We start from the raw sequence: 19,243 nt of genomic DNA, 5'->3' as shown, positions 1-19,243 counted from the left end.
CTTTGTACTGCCACTGTTCATCATGCATTAGCTCTCTACATAAATAAGAGACAGTCTTCAGAGATGCCTATCCAGCACTTTTCACAAGGACAACATTATAAAAGACTAAAATTAAGAACGATACATTTGTGTAACTTGAACACAGGAGTTCTGGGAGTCCTTATATAAGTCACTGCCAGGCATAATGCCCTATAGAAGTGTTATTTCTGTTAAAGGTTTTGTAGTGTGATATATATTTTGACTTGCTGGCTCTGCATCATTTACATAGTACTGCCTTCCAAAAGGTAACCTTTTAAAATGCTGTCTCAGTGGATGGCACTTCACTGTCCCTGCTCCCCATGGTATTTGATGTCAGTCCATCTATGTATTAACTGAACAATAATAAAATCACAGAAATGTAGGGCTGGAAAGGACTTTTAGTAATTATGAAAGAATTAAAGTCTGCTATTCTCTCATATAATTGTTTGTGCAGATCCTCATTGTAGGAGTTGTGAGCCATGCCCTTGTGATCCTGAAAACCATTCTAAACCAGTTTAGTCATTAGGGGGTGCATAGGAATTAGGCAGTAACTACCATTCTAAAAGGCCTGTTCCTGTAAATGTCTTGAGCTGCTCTTTCTTTCATCTAAACCATCTCAAACTCCAAGAGAAGTTGCGAAGAATGAAGGTTTAGTGTCGACTTGTAGAGGCACTATATTCAGAGAACTCTAATTACTGGGTTAATACATATTTTTCCTTTTTTCCTCATGCAATTGTCTCTAAGAGACACCCACATTAACAAAAAGTAGAACTCTAGAGGATGACAGCTGAATGGTTAACTAAATACAAACTGAAGTAGTGCCCTCCTGAAACAAGCATGTAATGGAGTTCTATCTATTCAGGTACTCTCATAGTTCTAGAGTAAAAAAAATACTGTTGGTTATATGTGTGAATTAAATACTGAAAGACAGCCATACTAACTTCAGTTAGGTACATTACACAGATAAATTATGGAGATGTCTGCTACCTTGGTGGAAAGGGACTTAAAGGTATTTCTGGTGTTGAACTCTTACCTTCTCATAACAGGCCTGGATACTGAGTTTTAGCCATTTGGACTCTCTGAACAGATCAGTTTCCCTTTGGACTTTTCCTCAAAGAAAGAATGAATGGGGAAATGGGCATCTGAAAGGTTTTGGGTCCTTCTAAACAGTTGCTCCAGACACACTGTTTATGCACTCTAATCTCCCCAAGGATGCTATGAGACTTTGTGAAAACAAATTAAAAGTACATAGTTTGATATAGATGAAACTCATATCTGATGCAGAAACTGGATGGAGACAGATCACTTCCTATGTTTGTGAAATGATGCAGAAGAAGAATGGGACATGGGGAAGAGCATGTGCATGGACTGGGAATGGGCTCTCCACTGAGATATCAAAACTGCTACTTTCTAGAGGATGAAGCAGTCCTGGAGAACCTGGAAATGAAGATATTTTCTCTTTGTGCTGTACCCCTTTAAGTTAACAAGCAGAATGGGGTCACTTTTTTTTTTTTTTTTTGCTGTTCAGAAGACACTCCTGCTGGGTGTTTCCATGTGATACTGGGTATAGTTCCTATGATACTTGAAGGAAGTTGTCTTTGCCTAATAGTAAGATGAAACCCCTCTAAAAACTGAGCTGCTCTGGTTTCCTTCAGTCTCCTCAAGAGTCTTACTGCTGAGCAGACTGGACCTTTGAAAAGGCAGAGGAACAGCATTTCCCAAAGCATGGGGTGTGGACAGACTCAGTTGTTTTCTCTCAGCTTTCATTAAAAATATTAGCCAGCTGTTACTGTTATGAGGAAAAACTTCAAAACTTCAAGTGTAACCTGTGCAGCAATATCTGAGTTTGCAGAGAGCCTAAAACAATAGTTCTGAATTGTGAACTCATAATAAAAAGCATGAATTCTTTCTTAAAGTGCAAACCAAAACACAACTTTAAATATGGAGCTGGGAACTGGTGCCTCCATGAGTATTGTCAGTTAACAAGGATTGATGGTATGGTATGGCATCCACCTAGGAAATGAGATCCTCCTCATGACATATCTCCTCCTTGATGTTCTCAGACAGGTTACTGAAGGCAATAATCCAGGAAGGCCCAGAATACATTACAATCAGCCCATGATGCCTATAACGCAACAGCTTGTAGTGCTGTCTAAATCCTTACCATAAGACCTTAAAGCTAGACTACTTTAAATGGTTCCAGGATTGCAGAGCCCATCACACTAATTCCCACAGTGTGGATCTAAAAGTTAATATATTATATTCTGAGAACTTCAATTACTGATGAAGAAATTTTCCTTTTAAGATGTTGCAGACTGTTAAATTTTTAAACGTAACCTGAAGCCATAACACTATTTATAGTTTTAATACTGGGTATTAAAACTTCTTTTGTTTGTTTTTCATTTAGAAGCCCACATCATTTAATTTTCTCTTACCCTCATTTTGGTATGTTTTTCCCCAACCCCATCTTTTTTGTACCTGATTATCGAGTAATTGTATGACAGTTTAGGACAACTAATCATGTACTTTCTAGTGGGTATTATATATTTTATAGAAATAAAGTAATATACAACATAGGTATTACCTGATTTTTGAAATTGTTAGGTTGTAAATTTGAATATATTGTATTATTTCATCTAAAAGGCGATCAGTCATGGAATCAAAATCAGCAAAGGTATCATTCTGTAGAAAGGAAAAATAATTACGTATGTTCCAAATACAGTGAGTTATTTTACATTCAGTATAAATTCTTATTAATCAAATATATAACAACTAAACACACATATAAAAACATGCATACTAACTTTGATATCAGAACACAACATTGCAGCCCCCTCCTGGATAGGGTTTTTTGGGAGGAAGGAATAAACTGTCTGTACATCATTTTATGATAAGTACTTTGCTCTAAAGAGCACCAAAACTAATATTAACAGTACCGCTAGTCTAACCTCTATCACATATGCACAGTTCTAATCAGCTGGACAGAGAAAAGACAAACCACATATCCCAGATTAAGCCACACTGTAACTGAAATGATAATATGAGGCAATTTACTGTATGCACCTCTCTCTTATTTCAAAGTGTGAAAAAACGGCCCTTATTTCAATCTAGGGCTGCTTCTCTACACTAATTAATAGCAACAAGTTACAGTGGCTGTAGACTGAGATCAAACGAGTTGTTTCACCTTAAATCCATTAATGACTGGTTATCTGAAGTACATCTAGAACGTGTATTGTAATTGGATAAAAATCATATTAAAATGTCAGCTATACTTTTTTCAAGCTAAAGTCATTTGAAAACTATTTTAAACAAAACCAAAGATATTTAAGATTGGTAATTGCTACTGATTTATCATCATAATACCAATATTGCAATGCAATGACCAAAAAAAAAAAAAAAGAATAAAAAAGGAAAGGCTGACTATTTTGTGGTTCTCAGACTCTGTTCCATGAAACATTAGCTCTTCTTTCTTCCCACCCTGGGCTTCCCTCCTGTCAGCTAAGATGGGAAAAAATTAGGGGTGTTCTAGTCTTAATTGGTTATTATGCTGAGAAAAAGAGAGGATTGCAGATTATATTACTATATCTCTAAATGCTCTATAGAGATGTATTAATTTATATAATATGTATAAATTATAATATATATTTAGCAAGGTCATGCCAGTTTGTATAATTGCTTTAGCGGATGTCTACACTACGAATTTAGGTCGAATTTATAGAAGTCGGTTTTTTAGAAATCGTTTTTATATAGTCGATTGTGTGTCGTCCCCCCACAAAATGCTCTAAGTGCATTAACTCGGCCGAGTGCTTCCACAGTACCGCGGCTAGCATCGACTTCCGGAGCATTGCACTGTGGGTAGCTATCCCACAGTTCCCGCAGTCTCCGCCGCCCATTGCAATTCTGGGTTGAGATCCCAATGCCTAATGGGGCAAAAACATTGTTGCAGGTGGTTCTGGGTACATGTCGTCAGGCCCTCCCTCCCTCTGTGAAAGCAACGGCAGACAATTGTTTTGCGTCTTTTTTCCTGAATTACCTGTGCAGACGCCATACCACGGCAAGCATGGAGCCCGCTCAGCTCACTGTCACCGTACGTCTCCTGGGTGCTGGCAGATGCGGTACTGCATTGCTACACAGCAGCAACCCATTGCCTTGTGGCAGGAGACCGTGCAATAGGCCTGATAGCCATCGTCGTCATGTCTGAGGTGCTCCTGGCCGCCTCAGTAAGGTCGGTCAGGAGCGCCAGGGCAGACATGGGTGCAGGGACTAAAATAGGAGTGACTTGACCAGATCATTCTCTTTAGTCCCGCCAGCAGTCCTATTGTACCGTCTTATGGCGAGCAGCCAGGAGATGAGGATGGCTAGCAGTCCTACTGCACCATCTGCTGCCAGCCAAAGATGTAAAAGATCGATGAAGTGGATCAAAACAAGAAATACACCAGATTTGTTTTGTATTCATTTGCTCCCCGCTCTCTCCCTCCCTCCGTAATCAACTGCCGACAATTGTTTTGGTGAGGTCTGTCAGGGGCACCTTAAAAAGTTTAATGGAGATTCAGTCCTGCCTGAAATACCGGGGGAGGGATAGCTCATTGGGTTGAGTATTGGGTTGAGCATTGGCCTGCTAAACCCAGGGTTTTGAGTTCAGTCCTTGGAGGGCCATTCTGTGTGACAGTTGTTTTTGTTTCTCCTTGATGTAAAGCCACCCCCTTTGTTGATTTTAATTCCCCGTAAGCCAACCCTGTAAGCCGTGTCGTCAGTCACCCCTCCCTCCGTAAGAGCAACAGCAGACAATCGTTCCGCACCTTTTTTCTGTGCAGATGCCATACCACAGCAAGCATGGAGCCTGCTCAGATCACTTTGGCAATTAGGAGCACATTAAACACCACACGCATTATCCACCAGTATATGCAGCACCAGAACCTGGCAAAGCGAAACCGGGCGAGTAGGCGATGTCAGCGTGGTGACGAGAGTGATGAAGACATGGACACAGACTTATCTCAAAGCACGGACCCTGGCAATGTGGGCATCATGGTGCTAATGGGGCAGGTTCATGTTGTGGAACGCCAATTCTGGGACCGGGAAACAAGCACAGACTGGTGGGACTGCAAAGTGTTGCAGGTCTGGGACGATTCCCAGTGGCTGCGAAACTTTTGCATGTGTAAGGGCATTTTCATGGAACTTTGTGACTTGCTTTCCCCTGCCCTGAGGCGCAAGAATACCAAGGTGAGAGCAGCCCTCACAGTTGAGAAATGAGTGGCAATAGCCCTGTGGAAGCTTGCAACGCCAGACAGCTACCCGTCAGTCGGGAATCAATTTGGAGTGGGCAAATCTACTGTGGGGGCTGCTGTGATGCAGGTAGCCAATGCTAATAACTGCGCTGCTGATATCAAGGGTAGTGATTCTGGGAAATGTGCAGGTCATAGTGGATGGCTTTGCTGCAATGGGATTCCCTAACTGTGGTGGGGCCATAGACGGAACCCATATCCCTATCTTGGCACCGGAGCACCAAGCCGGCGAGTACATAAACCGCATGGGGTACTTTTCAATAGTGCTGCAAGCACTGGTGGATCACAAGGGACGTTTCGCCAACATCAACATGGGATGGCCGGGAAAAGTACATGACGCTCGCATCTTCAGGAACTGTGGTCTGTTTCAAAAGCTGCAGGAAGGGACTTTATTCCCAGACCAGAAAATAACCATTGGGAATGTTGAAATGCATATAGTTATCCTTGGGGACCCAGCCTATTCCTTAATGCCATGGCTCATGAAGCCGTACACAGGCAGCCTGGACAGTAGTCAGGAGCTGTTCAACTACAGGCTGAGCAAGTGCAGAATGGTGGTAGAATGTGCATTTGGACGATTAAAAGCGCGCTGGCGCAGTTTATGGACTCGGTTAGACCTCAGCAAAACCAATATTCCCACTGTTATTACTGCTTGCTGTGTGCTCCACAATATCTGTGAGAGTAAGGGGGAAACGTTTATGGCGGGGTGGGAGGTTGAGGCAAATTGCTTGGCTGCTGGTTACGTGCAGCCAGACACCAGGGCTGTTAGAAGAGCACAGGAGGGCGTGGTGCGCATCAGAGAAGCTTTGAAAACCAGTTTCATGACTGGCCAGGCTACGGTGTGAAAGTTCTGTTTATTTCTCCTTGATGAATCCTCCCACACCCTTGGTTCACTCTGCTTCCTTGTAAGCTAACCACCCTCCCCTCCTCCCTTCGATTACCCTTGCAGAGGCAATAAAGTCATTGTTGCTTCATGGATTCTTTATTAATTCATCATACAAATAGGGGGATAACTGCCAAGGTAGCCTGGGAGGGGTGGTGGAGGAGAAAAGCACCAGGAGGGGTGGTGGAGGAGGGAAGGACAAGGCCACACCGCACTTTAAAAGGGTAAAACTTATTGAATGCCAGCCTTCTGTTCCTTGGGCAATCCTCTGGGGTGGAGTGGCTGGGTGGCCGGAGGCCCCCCACCGCGTTCTTGGGCGTCTGGGTGAGGAGGCTATGGAAGTTGGGGTGGAGGACGGTTGGTTACACAGGGGCTGTGCTCCTGCTGCCTTTCCTGCAGCTCAGCCATATGCTGGAGCTTATTAGTTTGATCCTCCAGCAGCCTCAGCATTGAATCCTGCCTCTTCTCATCACGCTGCCGCCACCTTTCAGCTTCAGCCCTCTCTTCAACCCGCCACTTACTCTCTTCAGCCCGCCACCTCTCCTCCCGGTCATTTTGTGCTTTCCTGCACTCTGACATTGTCTGCCTCCACGCATTCATCTGTGCTCTGTCAGTGTGGGAGGACAGCATGAGCTCAGAGAACATTTCATCACGAGTGCATTTTTTCGCCTTCTAATCTTCGCTAGCCTCTGGGAAGGAGAAGATCCTGTGATCCTTGATACACATGCAGCTGGTGGAGAAAAAAAAAGGACAGTGGTTTTTAAAAAGACACATTTTATAAAACAATGGGTACACTCTTTCATGGTGAACCTTGCTGTTAACATTACATACATAGCACATGTGCTTTCATTACAAGGTTGCATTTTGCCTCCCCCCACCACGTGGCTAGCCCCTCTCCTCTCGCCCCTCCCCGTGGCTAACAGCGGAAAACATTTCTGTTCAGCCACAGGCAAAGCCCAGCAGGAACAGACCATCTCTGAATGTCCCCTTAAGAAAAGCACCCTATTTCAACCAGGTGATCATGAATGATATCACTCTCCTGAGGATAACACAGAGAGATAAAGAACGGATGTTGTTTGAATGCCAGCAAACAAACACTGCAATGCTTTGTTCTGCAATGATTCCCTACTATGTGCTACTGGCCTGGCATGGTAAAGTGTCCTACCATGGTGGACGGAATAAGGCTGCCCTCCCCAGAAACCTTTTGCAAAGGCTTTGGGAGTACTTCCAGGAGAGCTTTATGGAGATGTCCCTGGAGGATTTTCGCTCCATCCCCAGACACTTTAACAGACTTTTCCAGTAGCTGTACTGGCCGCGAATGCCAGGGCAAATTAATCATTAAACACGCTTGCTTTTAAACCATGTATACTATTTAAAAAGGTACACTCACCAGAGGTCCCTTCTCTGCCTGGCGGGTCTGGGAGGCAGCCTTGGGTGGGTTCAGGGGGTACTGGCTCCAGGTCCAGGGTGAGAAACAGTTCCTGGCTGTCGGGAAAACTGGTTTCTCCACTTGATGAGGAGGAGGTTGTAGATAGCTCACAGCAAGCATCTTCCTCGTCCCCAAAACCTGCTTCCATGTTGCCTCCATCTTCATTGAAGGAGTCAAACAACATGGTTGGGGTAGTGGTGGCTGAACCCCCTAAGATGGCATGCAGCTCATCATAGAAGCGGCATGTTTTGTGCTCTGACCCGGAGCGGCCGTTTGCCTCTCTGGTTTTCTGGTAGGCTTGCCTCAGCTCCTTAAGTTTCACACGGCACTGCTTCGGGTCCCTGTTATGGCCTCTGTCCTTCATGCCCTTGGAGATTTTGACAAATGTTTTGGCATTTCGAAAACTGGAACGGAGTTCTGATAGCACAGATTCCTCTCCCCATACAGCGATCAGATCCCGTACCTCCTGTTTGGTCCATGCTGGAGCTCTTTTGCGATTCTGGGACTCCATCATGGTCACCTCTGCTGATGAGCACTGCACTCACCTGCAGCTTGCCACGCTGGCCAAACAGGAAATCAAATTCAAAAGTTCGTGGGCCTTTTCTTGTCTCCCTGGCCAGTGCATCCTAGTTGAGAGTGCTGTCCAGAGCGGTCACAATGGAGCACTCTGGGATAGCTCCCGGAGGCCAATACCATCTAATTGCGTCCATGGTACCCCAAATTCAACCCGGCAAGGCCGATTTCAGGGTTAATTCCCTTGTCGGGGGTGGAGTAAGGAAATCAATTTTAAGAGCCCTTTAAGTCGAAAAAAAGGGCTTCGTCGTGTGGACAGGTGTACGGTTAAATCGATTTAACGCTGCTAAATTTGACCTCAATTCCTAGGGTAAACTAGGGCTTAGTGTATAATAAAATTAAACCTCAGATTCTGCAAAGGGATTCACTTGTATCGACCATTTTATGACCATTTAGTCTCCCCAATTACAATAGTTATCTAAAATGGCTAAGCAGTCTGTCTATATGGATACTTCTGCAGGATCAGGGTCTATATGTATTACAATACAATAATAATGGTAACTTAAGAAAACATTTTTTAAAAATGTATACAATTTAATTTGTTGTATGAAAATCCTTTTGTTGTTTACAAATACCTGGTTCCTCTCAGACATAAGAAAATCTATTCGTCCGCCAGGTAGTCCAAGCTCAATATAAGTCTTCACTAATCTTAGATCTGCACTATTACCTTAAAACAAACAAACAAAAAAGGTTAAAAGGCTTGCTATGACAAAAGTGATCTTGCTATTTAACAAGGTGAATATACTAATTTAGAAACAAGACAGACAAAATGGACAGACAGACAACTGCAGCACTGGCATTCCCCAGCAAACTAATGCAAATTTTATATTTTACCATATCAAAATTAAAACTAATTAAGACCTCTGATGCTGTAGTAGCAAAACCAAACACAATGATAGAATCACAATCTACAGAAATGACACAAAGCTCACAGCCATTTTAGAAAACCCAGAACTTACGTAGTTAAGTTTTGGTGACTATGTGTATAATATTTTACATTCACTGGATGTTAAGGCAAAAAGTACAACTAAGTACTAACTAATTTTGATAAAATTCAGTGAAATGAACTCAGACTGGGGGAGGAGGAAGGAAGGATTAGAGAATTTGAGGGATGGGAGAGAGGAGTAAGGGACCAGTTAGAAGCAGCACTACATAAGGATTAGTAAAGTATAAAGGCAAAATGGATTATAAAAAAAGAGGTTACTGACCTGTTCAGTAACTGTTGTTCTTCAAGAAGTGTTGTACACATCCATTCCACTCTTGGTGTCTGCGTGCCCTGCTGTTGGAAACATTTTTCCTCTGTGGTACCCTTTGGGTGGCTCGAGAGCCTCTGCTGCTGTGCATCACTGTGTACACGTATAAAGGTCAGAGCTGTCCCCAGGCCCCACTAGTTTCTTTTTTGCTGGAACTTCAATGTAGAGGGTAGGAGGGCAGTTTGTGGAATGGATATGTGTAACACATCTCAAAGAACAACAGTTATTGAACAGGTTAATAACTTTTTTCTTCTTTGAGTCATTGAACATGTGCATTCCACTCTTGGTGACTCACAAGCCATGAAACTCGGAGTTTATTTCAATAAAGATTGTAGAACTTGTCCAAGTCTACCATTGTCGCTAGTCCTAACAATGGGATGCAAATGTGTGGACTGAGGATGAATTTGCCACTCTACAAATGTCCACAACTGGAACATGTGCTAGAAAAAGCCATTGAGGCCGATTGTGATCTCACTGAATGACCTGTGGCAGGGTTACATTAGCCAGGTCATAGCACATGCATATACAGGAGGCTATCCAGGAAGAAATTTTCTGAGTGGAGGCTGATTGTAGCTGTGGCAGAGAGAATAAAAGGACAAACAGTTGGGAGGACTTCTGTCCAGGTAGAATGCCATAGCTTTTCTGATGTCCAGAGTGTGCATACATTCCTCTTCCCTACTCGAATGTGGCTGTGGCCAGAATACAGGTAAGTACATTGGCTGGTTGATACGGCAAGAGGACACCACCTTTGTGATAAACCTCAGATGAGGACACAGGTAAACCTTGTCCTTAAAGAAGATCATATAGGGATCATTAAGGCATGCAGCTGTTCTACTCTTGTGGCTGAAGTGATGGCAACCAAAAATGCCACCTTCATTGATAGAAGTAGTAGAAAGTAAGTAGCAAGGCTCAGATGGGGACCCATAAGTCTTGACAACACTAAGTTTAGATCTCCTGGGAGAATGGGGTCTTGCACCTGATGATATAATTTGACTAGACCTTTCAAAAACCTTATGGACATGTCATTACAAAAATAACAGATCAGTTATCCATTTTAGGGTAGAGAGTTGAAATAGCTGCCACATGTACCTTGATAGAAAAGTAACAGCTTAACCTTGGTGGTTTCAGCTCCAATAAGTAATCTAGTATGTGTTAAATGGAAGAATGGGAAGGTGATACTGTGTAATGGAGAGACCTGTTGGAAAAACATCTCCACTTAGAGAGGTAAGTAGTCCGAGTAAAAGGCTTTCTACTATTTAGCAGGATCTCTTGAACTTCTTTTGAGAAAGACTGCTCTCTAATGTCTAGCAATGGAGCATTTATACAATTAAATGGAGAGATTGCAGGATCAGATGGAGTACGTGACTATGATTTTGGGAGTGTAATGGGGCGACCGCCCCACACTGGCCTGTAAGGGGTTAATGGAGCCCTAGGGAGCCAATAGGAGAGGGGCTGCGATGAGCAGCCAACCAGGGCCTGGCAGGCCCATATGAAAAGAGCTGCAGGGCAGGACAGGTGCAGTTATTTGTTCCCTAGAGCTTGAGGAGGGAGACCAGGCTGCCTTGCAGGAGGAAGAAAGTTAGCACCTTGGATAGAGAAGTGCTGGATAGGATCAGGAAAGAGAAAGACACCTCCTGGCTGACTGCTAAAACTGTCATGCTGAGATCCTGAGATAAGGGCGGAGAAGGTGCTGGGGCTGCAGGGACGTGGCCCAGGAAGGGGAAGCTGGCGGGGACACAGCATGTGGCTGCCATCTACAGGGTCCCTGGTCCGGAACCCGGAGTAGTAAGCAGGCCCGGGTCCTCCCCTCATCCCCACTGAGGAAGTGGCTGGACACTTGGACTCCAATACATTCCCCCAGAAGAGGGGGAGCACAGAGTGTTGCACAGCTGGAGGGCTGTGTCCTGAAGAGGATGCCATGGTTCTTGGGAATGACATGGGTCCAGGCAGTGAGACATCACAAGAAGGCGGCACACTGGCTAGCAGAGCTAATCCCCGGGACAGCCAGCAGGAAGCACCCTCCATCACAGGGAGATTAGGTCCAAGTATAAAGGAAGTGAGAGTGGAGATTTCACTAATGTATCTGCAAATATTTGGACAAAGATACCACTCATGGTAACTCAAACTATGTGCTCAGGTAATCTGCCACATCATTTTGGATCCCCGGTAGGTAAGAAGCTTCCAGATCAATCAAGTTGGCAATGCAGTGCTCCCAAAGCAGAGATGCCTCAGAGTGGAGACAAATGGGCTCCTCTCTGCTTGTTGAGGTAAGACATTGCCAGTGTGCTGTCTGTAAGGACTAACAGGCTGTTTCCCTTGATCTGGAGCAAGATGGCACGCAAATCTGACAGCTTTCTGACATTGAAGTGTAAAGCTAAGTCCTCTGCAAACAATAGACCCATGATTCTGTAGAGAATCCAGATGGGCCCCCAACCCAAGGGCAGATGTGTCTGACACGAATGTGAGCATTGGTGTCAGATGGGCTAAGGGAACACTCATATGTACACTGGTGGACAAGTCCAGCCAGTCAAGGGAGGAAGGGACATGAGAGGGTATCCTCACCACTATGTCTAAATTGAGACAGCTCGGTGAGTAGACTGAGACTAGCCAACCCTGAAGAATTCTGAGGGGCAGTCTGGTGTATTGAACCATGTATGTCCCAGAAGCCTCCAACAGTTTCGTGCTTTTGGGATTTGTTGAGCTTTGAGATCTATAATAACTGATCAAATTGCCTGATACTTTGATTTCAGAAGAAAAGCTCTGGCTTGATTCAAGTCTAGTACAGCCCCCATAAACTCTGTTCTCTGAACTGGGGAGAGGAAACTTCTCTGCATTGACTAGCAGTCCTAAAGCAGTAAATGTTGACTAGATCAGAGATACACTGAACCACACCTGCAGTCTGGATCAGCCCTTGACAACCAGTTGTTCGAACAGGGATAAACTTGGACTCCTGATCTTCTGAGGAAGGCAGCTACTACTGCAATAACTTTTGTAAAGACCTTGAGAGCTGCTGACAGATCAAATGGTAGTACAGTGAACTGATGATTTTGATTCACCAGAAATCTGAGGTACTTCCTGTGAGCTTGGTTGGTTGCCACATGGAATTAGGTATCTTTTAAGTCAAGGGTAGCATACCAGTCTCCAGGGTCCAGGACAGGGACAACAGAAGCTAGAGTGACCATGCAAAACTTTATCTTTAATAATTTGTTGGGTTGACGCAGGTCTAAAATTGATCTGAATCCCCCATTGCTTTCAGGATCAGGAAACGGGGAATAAAACTCCGTCCCTCTGTGGCAGCACGGAACCTCCTCTATGGCCCCCAACTGAAGGAGAGATTGTACCTCCTGAAGGAGGAGCTCCCTATGAGAGTGGTCCCTGAGGAGGGGAAGGGAGGGACAGACATAAATTGAACAGTATATCCCACTTCCACAGTGCTCAAAGACCCACTGGTCCAAAGTAATTCAGGACCAAGCACTGTGGAAGTGGGACTGTTTGCAAATGTAACAGGGACAGGGTCTGGAAATATGGGCTCCCCAACTGGCCCATCACACTTGCTGCTGGCACTTACCAGATATCTAGAAAGGCCCAGAGCTGGAGCTGAAGCAGCAGGAGGGTGAGGCCTGCGTCTATAACCTCTGGACTTCTCTGAAAGGACAAGATGAGGATGCGGAGTGGGAAAATGGTGCGTCTACTGAGAATGATAGTGCTTTCTGATTGGGGAAAGCATGTACAAACCCATGGACTTAAAGGTGTCCCTTCAGTCCTTAAGCCCATGGAGCTTCCTGTCTGTCTGATCTGAGAACAAAGAAGGACCCTCAAGAAACACGTCCTAAATAGTATTCTGCGTTTCACGGGGAGACCAAAAAACTGTAACCATGAGGCTTTCCGAATAGCATCCCCAGAAGCCATGGTCCTAGCCGTTGAGTCTGCCACTTTCAGGTCTGCCTGCACCAAAGTTCTCATTACTAGTCTACCCCTGTTCTCCATGGAGCCCCATAAATTAAAATCATAATGCCCCAGCAGAGCCTGTTGGTTGGCAATTCAAAGCTACAATTCCCCACTCAAAATAAAACTTCATGCCAAAGAAGTTCAGTTTATTTGCCTCGTTTGATTGGGGGTGGGGGGAAGCCTGATGCGCACTCTCATTAGCCGCTGTAACAACCAGCAATCCTGGAGATGAGTGGGAATAAAAGATAGTCAAATTCTTGGGAGGACACATAGTACTTTTGCTCTGCATGCTTTGAGGTGCAAGACAATGAAGATGGGGTCTGCCATAGTGTCTTCATAGGCTCTAATATCACCTCGTTGATTGGCAGTTGCACACTAGGTGGACCTGTCATTGATAAAATGTCAGTCAGGTGATGAGAGGACTCCCTGACCTCCTTGATCTGAATGCCCAAGTCTAAAGCCATACTCTTTAACAATTCCTGATAGGTCTTGTAATCATCAGGAAGGTGTGAAATTGCCTCCAAGGAAAGAAACTTCTCCAGAGAGGGTGAGCATGAAGCCAAGACTGGAAGTAGCTGAACTTCCACACGCTGCTCCTCTTCTTCCTAAGCTCCTCTTCTTGACACTCAGTACTGGGCCCGAACACTTGAGATGGAGCAGCTTGGTGAAAGGACTAACACACCTGGATTAGGGCACAGAGTAGGCTCGACAAGAAGAGGACGTAGAAGTTGGGGGAACCCCCACGGGTTCTAAAATGGCCATTGATAAGGGGCCAAACTCCAGTGACCTCCTGGCCATGTTCCCAGTAGCTCCCACTGTGGGGTCACGAAGGAATGTGGAGAAGGAGAATCTAGGTGGGGACCGGTAGATCCTGCTCTGAGGCTGAGAGATATAAGATGCCACTTCTGAGTCAGATGAAGAGAAATTCCCCTTCCTCCAATCATGGAGGGGTTGCTCAAGCCAGTGCCGGGGACTGGAGCAGAGAACTTGGCGATGGGCAGAGAGTCGCAATCATTGCTGGCTTCCCCTTAGGACAGTACTGATGATCTGACTATCTGGGAAATAAGCAGCTGGTGTAGTATTGCATGGTGTATCGCTGGCGTTGGTGTCAGCTGTTTCAGTAGTCCAGAGGGATGTGACTCCTGAACCACCAGTGACACCAGTACTCAGAGGCAGAGTAAATTCCTTGCTGCTGCAAAGGACTCTGGGGTAGTTGGCACTGAGACCATATCTGTCTGCTGCGATGCCGCTGAAGTTGATGCTTTTGGCACTGGACTCAACAGTATCTTCTCCAGCACATAGTCAATTGTGCTGAATTAGACACTGATTTGGAGGAGGCGTGCTTAGATTTCAGTTGCACTCTACTCGACTACCTCTCACCCCTCTTTCCATGCTTGGAGGGTAGAGATCTTCCCCTGGTCAGATACTCTTTGGAAGATTTATACTTCTTCCGAGGCACAGGTGAAAGAGTCCCAGGACTCCGACAGTTGTGGAGGCGCACTTCTAACTGAAGCTAAGCACTTGACACCAGGTTTGACCAGGATAGCTCCCAGGATGGTCTGAGCACCACCTCCATTAGCAGCAACTTCAGCCTAGCCTCCTTATTCTTTGTTGTCCTAGGCTTGAATTCCTAGCTAATCTGGCACCAGTGTATTTGCTCCTCCCTCACACTCAACTACAATGTGGGTCGTTTACCAGCATAGGTTTTGAGCAGGAAGCTCATGGCCTGAAGCCCAGCAACCGGGGCATGCCTCAGTGCCAGCAGCAGAATACATATACACACATAAAATTTTGTTTTTTAAAACAAAACAACTAACACTTACTAACTATAACAAGTACTAAACTACAACTATACCATATATACAGAGAAGAGACACAATTGTTCTGCAATGAACAGGGGTTCCAATGACCATCATGGGCAGTAAGAAGGAACTGAGGGAGGCCGGGGGCAGCTCTGCCCTTTATACCTATACGCAATGGCACACAACAGCAGATGGTGCTTGAGCTGCCCAACAAGTACCACTGAGGGAAAAAGTTTTGACAGCTGTTCGTGGGCACATAGACACCAAGAACAAAATGCATAAGTACAATCACTTGAAGAAGAATTATAGAAATGTTGGGCTGAAAGGATCTCGAGAGGTCTTCAGAGTACTTCCCCCTGCATTAAGGCATGAGCAAGTATACCTAGAGCATCCCTGACAGGTATCTGTCTAGTCTATTCTTAAAAACCTCCAATAATGGGGATTCCAAAAAACTTCTCTTAGTAGTCTATTCCAGTACTTAACTATCCTTATAGTTGGAAACTTTCTCCTAGTAACTAACCCAAAGCTCCCTTGCTGCAGATTACTTCTTTTCCTACCTTCAGTGAGCATAAAGAACAATGGATCACATCCTCTTTATAACATCCCTTAACACATTTGAAAATGCCCCTTCAGTCTTTTCTCAAGACTAAACATGCCTAGTTTCTTAATCTTTCCCCATAGGTCAGATTTTCTAAACCTTTTACCATTTTTTTAGATGTCCCCTGGACTCTCTCCAATTTGTCCACATCTTTCCTAAAGTGTGGCACCTCGATCTGGACACAGACTCCAGCTGAGGCACTACTCGTGCAGAGCAGAGCAGGACAATTACTTCCTGTCTTATACAACATTCCTGTTACTACTCCCCAGAATTAAGTGAGCCTCTTTTGCAACTGCACCATGTTATTGGCTCATATTCAATTTGTGATTCTCTATAACTCTCAGTTTCTTTTCTACAGTAGTGCCGCCTAGCCTGTTATTTCACATTTATTATTTGTGTGCTTGATTTTTCCTTCCTAAACGTAGTGCTCTGCACTGGTCTTCAGTGAATTTCACCTTACTGTTTTCAGACTACTTCTCTAATTTATCAAGCTCCTTTTGAGTCCTAATCCTGTCCTTGAAAGTACTTGCAACCCTTCCCAGCTTGGTGTCATCTGCAAATTTTACAGGCACACTCTCCAATCCATTATCCGAACCATTAATGAAAATGTTGACAAGTACCAGACCCAGGACAGACTCATGGGGGAATGTACTAGCTATGTCCTCCCAGTTTGACAGCAAAACCTCTCTTTGAATACAATTTTTCAACCAGTTATCGATTATTGGAAGATAAATAACATTCCTGGGAGTGCTACAAGAGGAATATAAGGATCCAGTGAAAATGGTTTAATTGGCCTCCTGAAGATTCCTCTTACGTTGGGGGAATCCCTTGGTGGGCTGATAACTTGGAGATAAAAATACCTATATCCTGGCTACACTACAGCTTCCACAGTTGCTATCATCAGTAGATCTGCTCCAGTGGTGAATCACACATCTGAATTTTGCCAGGGAAGAGAGCACTAAAGGTATTGATATTTCTCTTTTTTGGTTTGAGGTTCACCATATAATAAAAATATTGTAGGAATAAAAGAAAAGGGTACTCCATTTAAATGATCATATTTATTATGAAAGGCAGTTCCTGATACGAAAGAAGTTGGCTAAAATCTCCAAAGTAAGTTTTTCTAATCATTTTTTAAATCAATCGACGAGGAGGGTTTGATATGAGGTACAATAGGGAACAAGGGCATGGTTCTGACAACAATTTATTATGGATGGGTTAATTGCTGTATAATTCTTGGCATTACATGGTGTTAGAAAATCTGGATGGGGGAAACAGCATCTCCCAGCCCAGTGCACAAATTGAATTAGACAGATATTAATAATGAATGCTCCCTAGATAGAGTCATGAGTAGAATCTATTTGGATATTTGTTTTTAAACATGGAAATCTGACAGCTGAACAGGAAGGATGATTATTGTATATAGGAACTGCTATATCAGATCAGACCAGTGCTCTATTTACTACGCTGTCTTGTTTCCTTAACTGGCCAGTACCAGATGCTTCACTGAGAGGTACAAAAAACGCTATAGTGGACAATTATGGAAAACCTACCCAGAGGTGAAGTTTCTCCCTAACTCACACAAGTTAGTAGTCTGCTTATATCCTGAAGCAGGTGAATATATTATATCTAAATTTTTAATCCTCCCTACTTTAATGGTGGATGTTCTCATTACCAGAATAAATGTCTAATCATTTTTTGAATCCTACTAAGCTCATGGCCTCAATGCTATCTTGTGTCTATGACTTTCACAGGTAAATAGCTGGATAAACACACTTTTCTTCTCCTTGACAATGTACCTATAAAGCTTTTAAACAACAACAACAAAAACAGTTATTAACCTTTCTGTAACTGTTGTTCTTTGAGATGTGTTGCTCATGTCCATTCCATGTTAGGTGTGCGCATGCCGTGTGTACCATCACCAGAGATTTTTCCCTCAGTGGTATCCATCAGGCTGGCTCTAGTGCCTTCTGGTGCTGCGTGCTTATGTGCTGGTATAAGGGGAACTGCTGGCCCTGCATTCGCTCTGCTCCTTCTTGCCGGCTAACTCCAACTGAGGGGCAGGAAGGTGGGTTGTGGAATAGACATGAGCAACACATCTTGAAAAACAACAGTTACGGAAAGGTTAGTAACAGTCTTTTCTTCTTCGAGTGCTTGCCCATGTCCATTTTACACGAGGTGACTCATAAACACTACCCAAGAAGGTGGGCTTGGAGTTCATGGTCATGCAGAATGCAACACTGCTCTCCCAAACCTGGCATCATCTCAAGCCTGCTGTGTGATGGCATAGTGGAAGAAGGCATCATTAACAGTCTAATTTCCCTGTCCTTTGTCCCAGACCCGAGGGCCAGGCAGAAGTTGCACTTCTGGTGCACATGGGACCACCCAAAGCAATGGACAAACGTTGAGTGGCCGTAGCTTACAAGTATAGCCTCTCAACAGGAGAGGTAGTATTTGAAACCTGGCAAGCCAGACATGCCCTGCCAGGAAGACAAGGCTCCGAAAAGGGAAAAAGAGGAGGAAAACAATCCTCTTACTATTTAATGTTAACTAACTTTAACTTATACTAACGAACAACTATAGTCTAAACTAGAATACGAAATAGCTGAAGCACTCTCAAAAAGTGGACATGCTAAAGCTCCATCTCAGACCAACGCGGTACAGAAGGAACTAAGGGTGGTTTGGCTACGCATTACTATATAGCCCCAGTGTCTGGGACAAGAAGGCACAGGGTGCAGGCGCAGGCCAAACAGGCACTGCTAATGGAAAAATCTCCAATCAAGGGTTCAAGAGGTGCATGCACACCTGAACTGGAGCACTCATAGGGACACTGCTCGAAGAACATCACATTCTTAATTCATTTTAATGAATATTTGTTTCAACATGGTTTAACTCAGAGCTCAAAACAACAAAACCAAAACTTGATCTTGATCAATTAATCTGTTATTCAGTAACAAGCACCACAGCATACCATCTAGGCCATGAACACAGACTATGAGATGTATTCCATCTTCTGAACCTTCATCCTCCTCTGTGCTGAAATAAGGTGCGGACGAAGCCAGTCTGAGAACATCACTATACATAAATCCAGGGAGTTTAAGTTGCTTTAATTCCTCTTTAGCCTGGAGAAAACTGGAACAAAACAGTGCTTACTATAATAATTCTGTTATATAGCTTATTAAAATCCAATAAATGTAGGGTCTGCAAGAACATAATTTTCCACTGCTTTTTACTTAAATATTTCATTTATTTAGTTCATATAAAGCATAAAAACCATTTATTCCAGACTCAGGCACCCATGACAAATTATTAAAAAAGTGCAATCCAAGATAATAGTGCCAAAACAACAAAAGTAGTCAGTCCCCAAAATCCAAATTTTCCACCTCAGATCTCATGAAATCCTATTCTCCCCAAATAAAGTCCCCAGCCACAAACACAAGCTCTCCATCCTCCAAACACCTGT

General features: G+C 44.0%; 1 protein-coding gene across 6 annotated transcripts in view; it reads right to left on the bottom strand.

Annotated features, from left to right (window-relative positions):
* FAM135A (family with sequence similarity 135 member A) overlaps positions 1 to 19,243 on the bottom strand; it is a 145,088-nt gene that overhangs the window by 15,416 nt on the left and 110,429 nt on the right. For 3 of the 6 annotated variants that reach the window (XM_077812675.1, XM_077812676.1, XM_077812679.1), the window contains 3 exons: positions 18,752 to 18,912; positions 8,758 to 8,849; positions 2,603 to 2,700 (listed from right to left, as the gene is read on the bottom strand). In XM_077812675.1, coding sequence (XP_077668801.1) covers positions 2,603 to 2,700; positions 8,758 to 8,849; positions 18,752 to 18,912 — 351 coding nt within the window. Of the gene's footprint in view, positions 1 to 2,602; positions 2,701 to 6,273; positions 6,911 to 7,570; positions 8,170 to 8,757; positions 8,850 to 18,751; positions 18,913 to 19,243 lie in introns of those variants that run through there. The other 3 variants (XR_013345574.1, XR_013345575.1, XM_077812677.1) reach the window with 3 other exon arrangements.

The sequence above is a fragment of the Eretmochelys imbricata genome, chromosome 3 (genome assembly GCF_965152235.1).
Source record: "Eretmochelys imbricata isolate rEreImb1 chromosome 3, rEreImb1.hap1, whole genome shotgun sequence".
Lineage (NCBI taxonomy): Eukaryota > Metazoa > Chordata > Testudines > Cheloniidae > Eretmochelys > Eretmochelys imbricata.
Note: the sequence above shows the minus strand (reverse complement) of the source record. Positions and strands in the feature narration are given on the sequence as shown.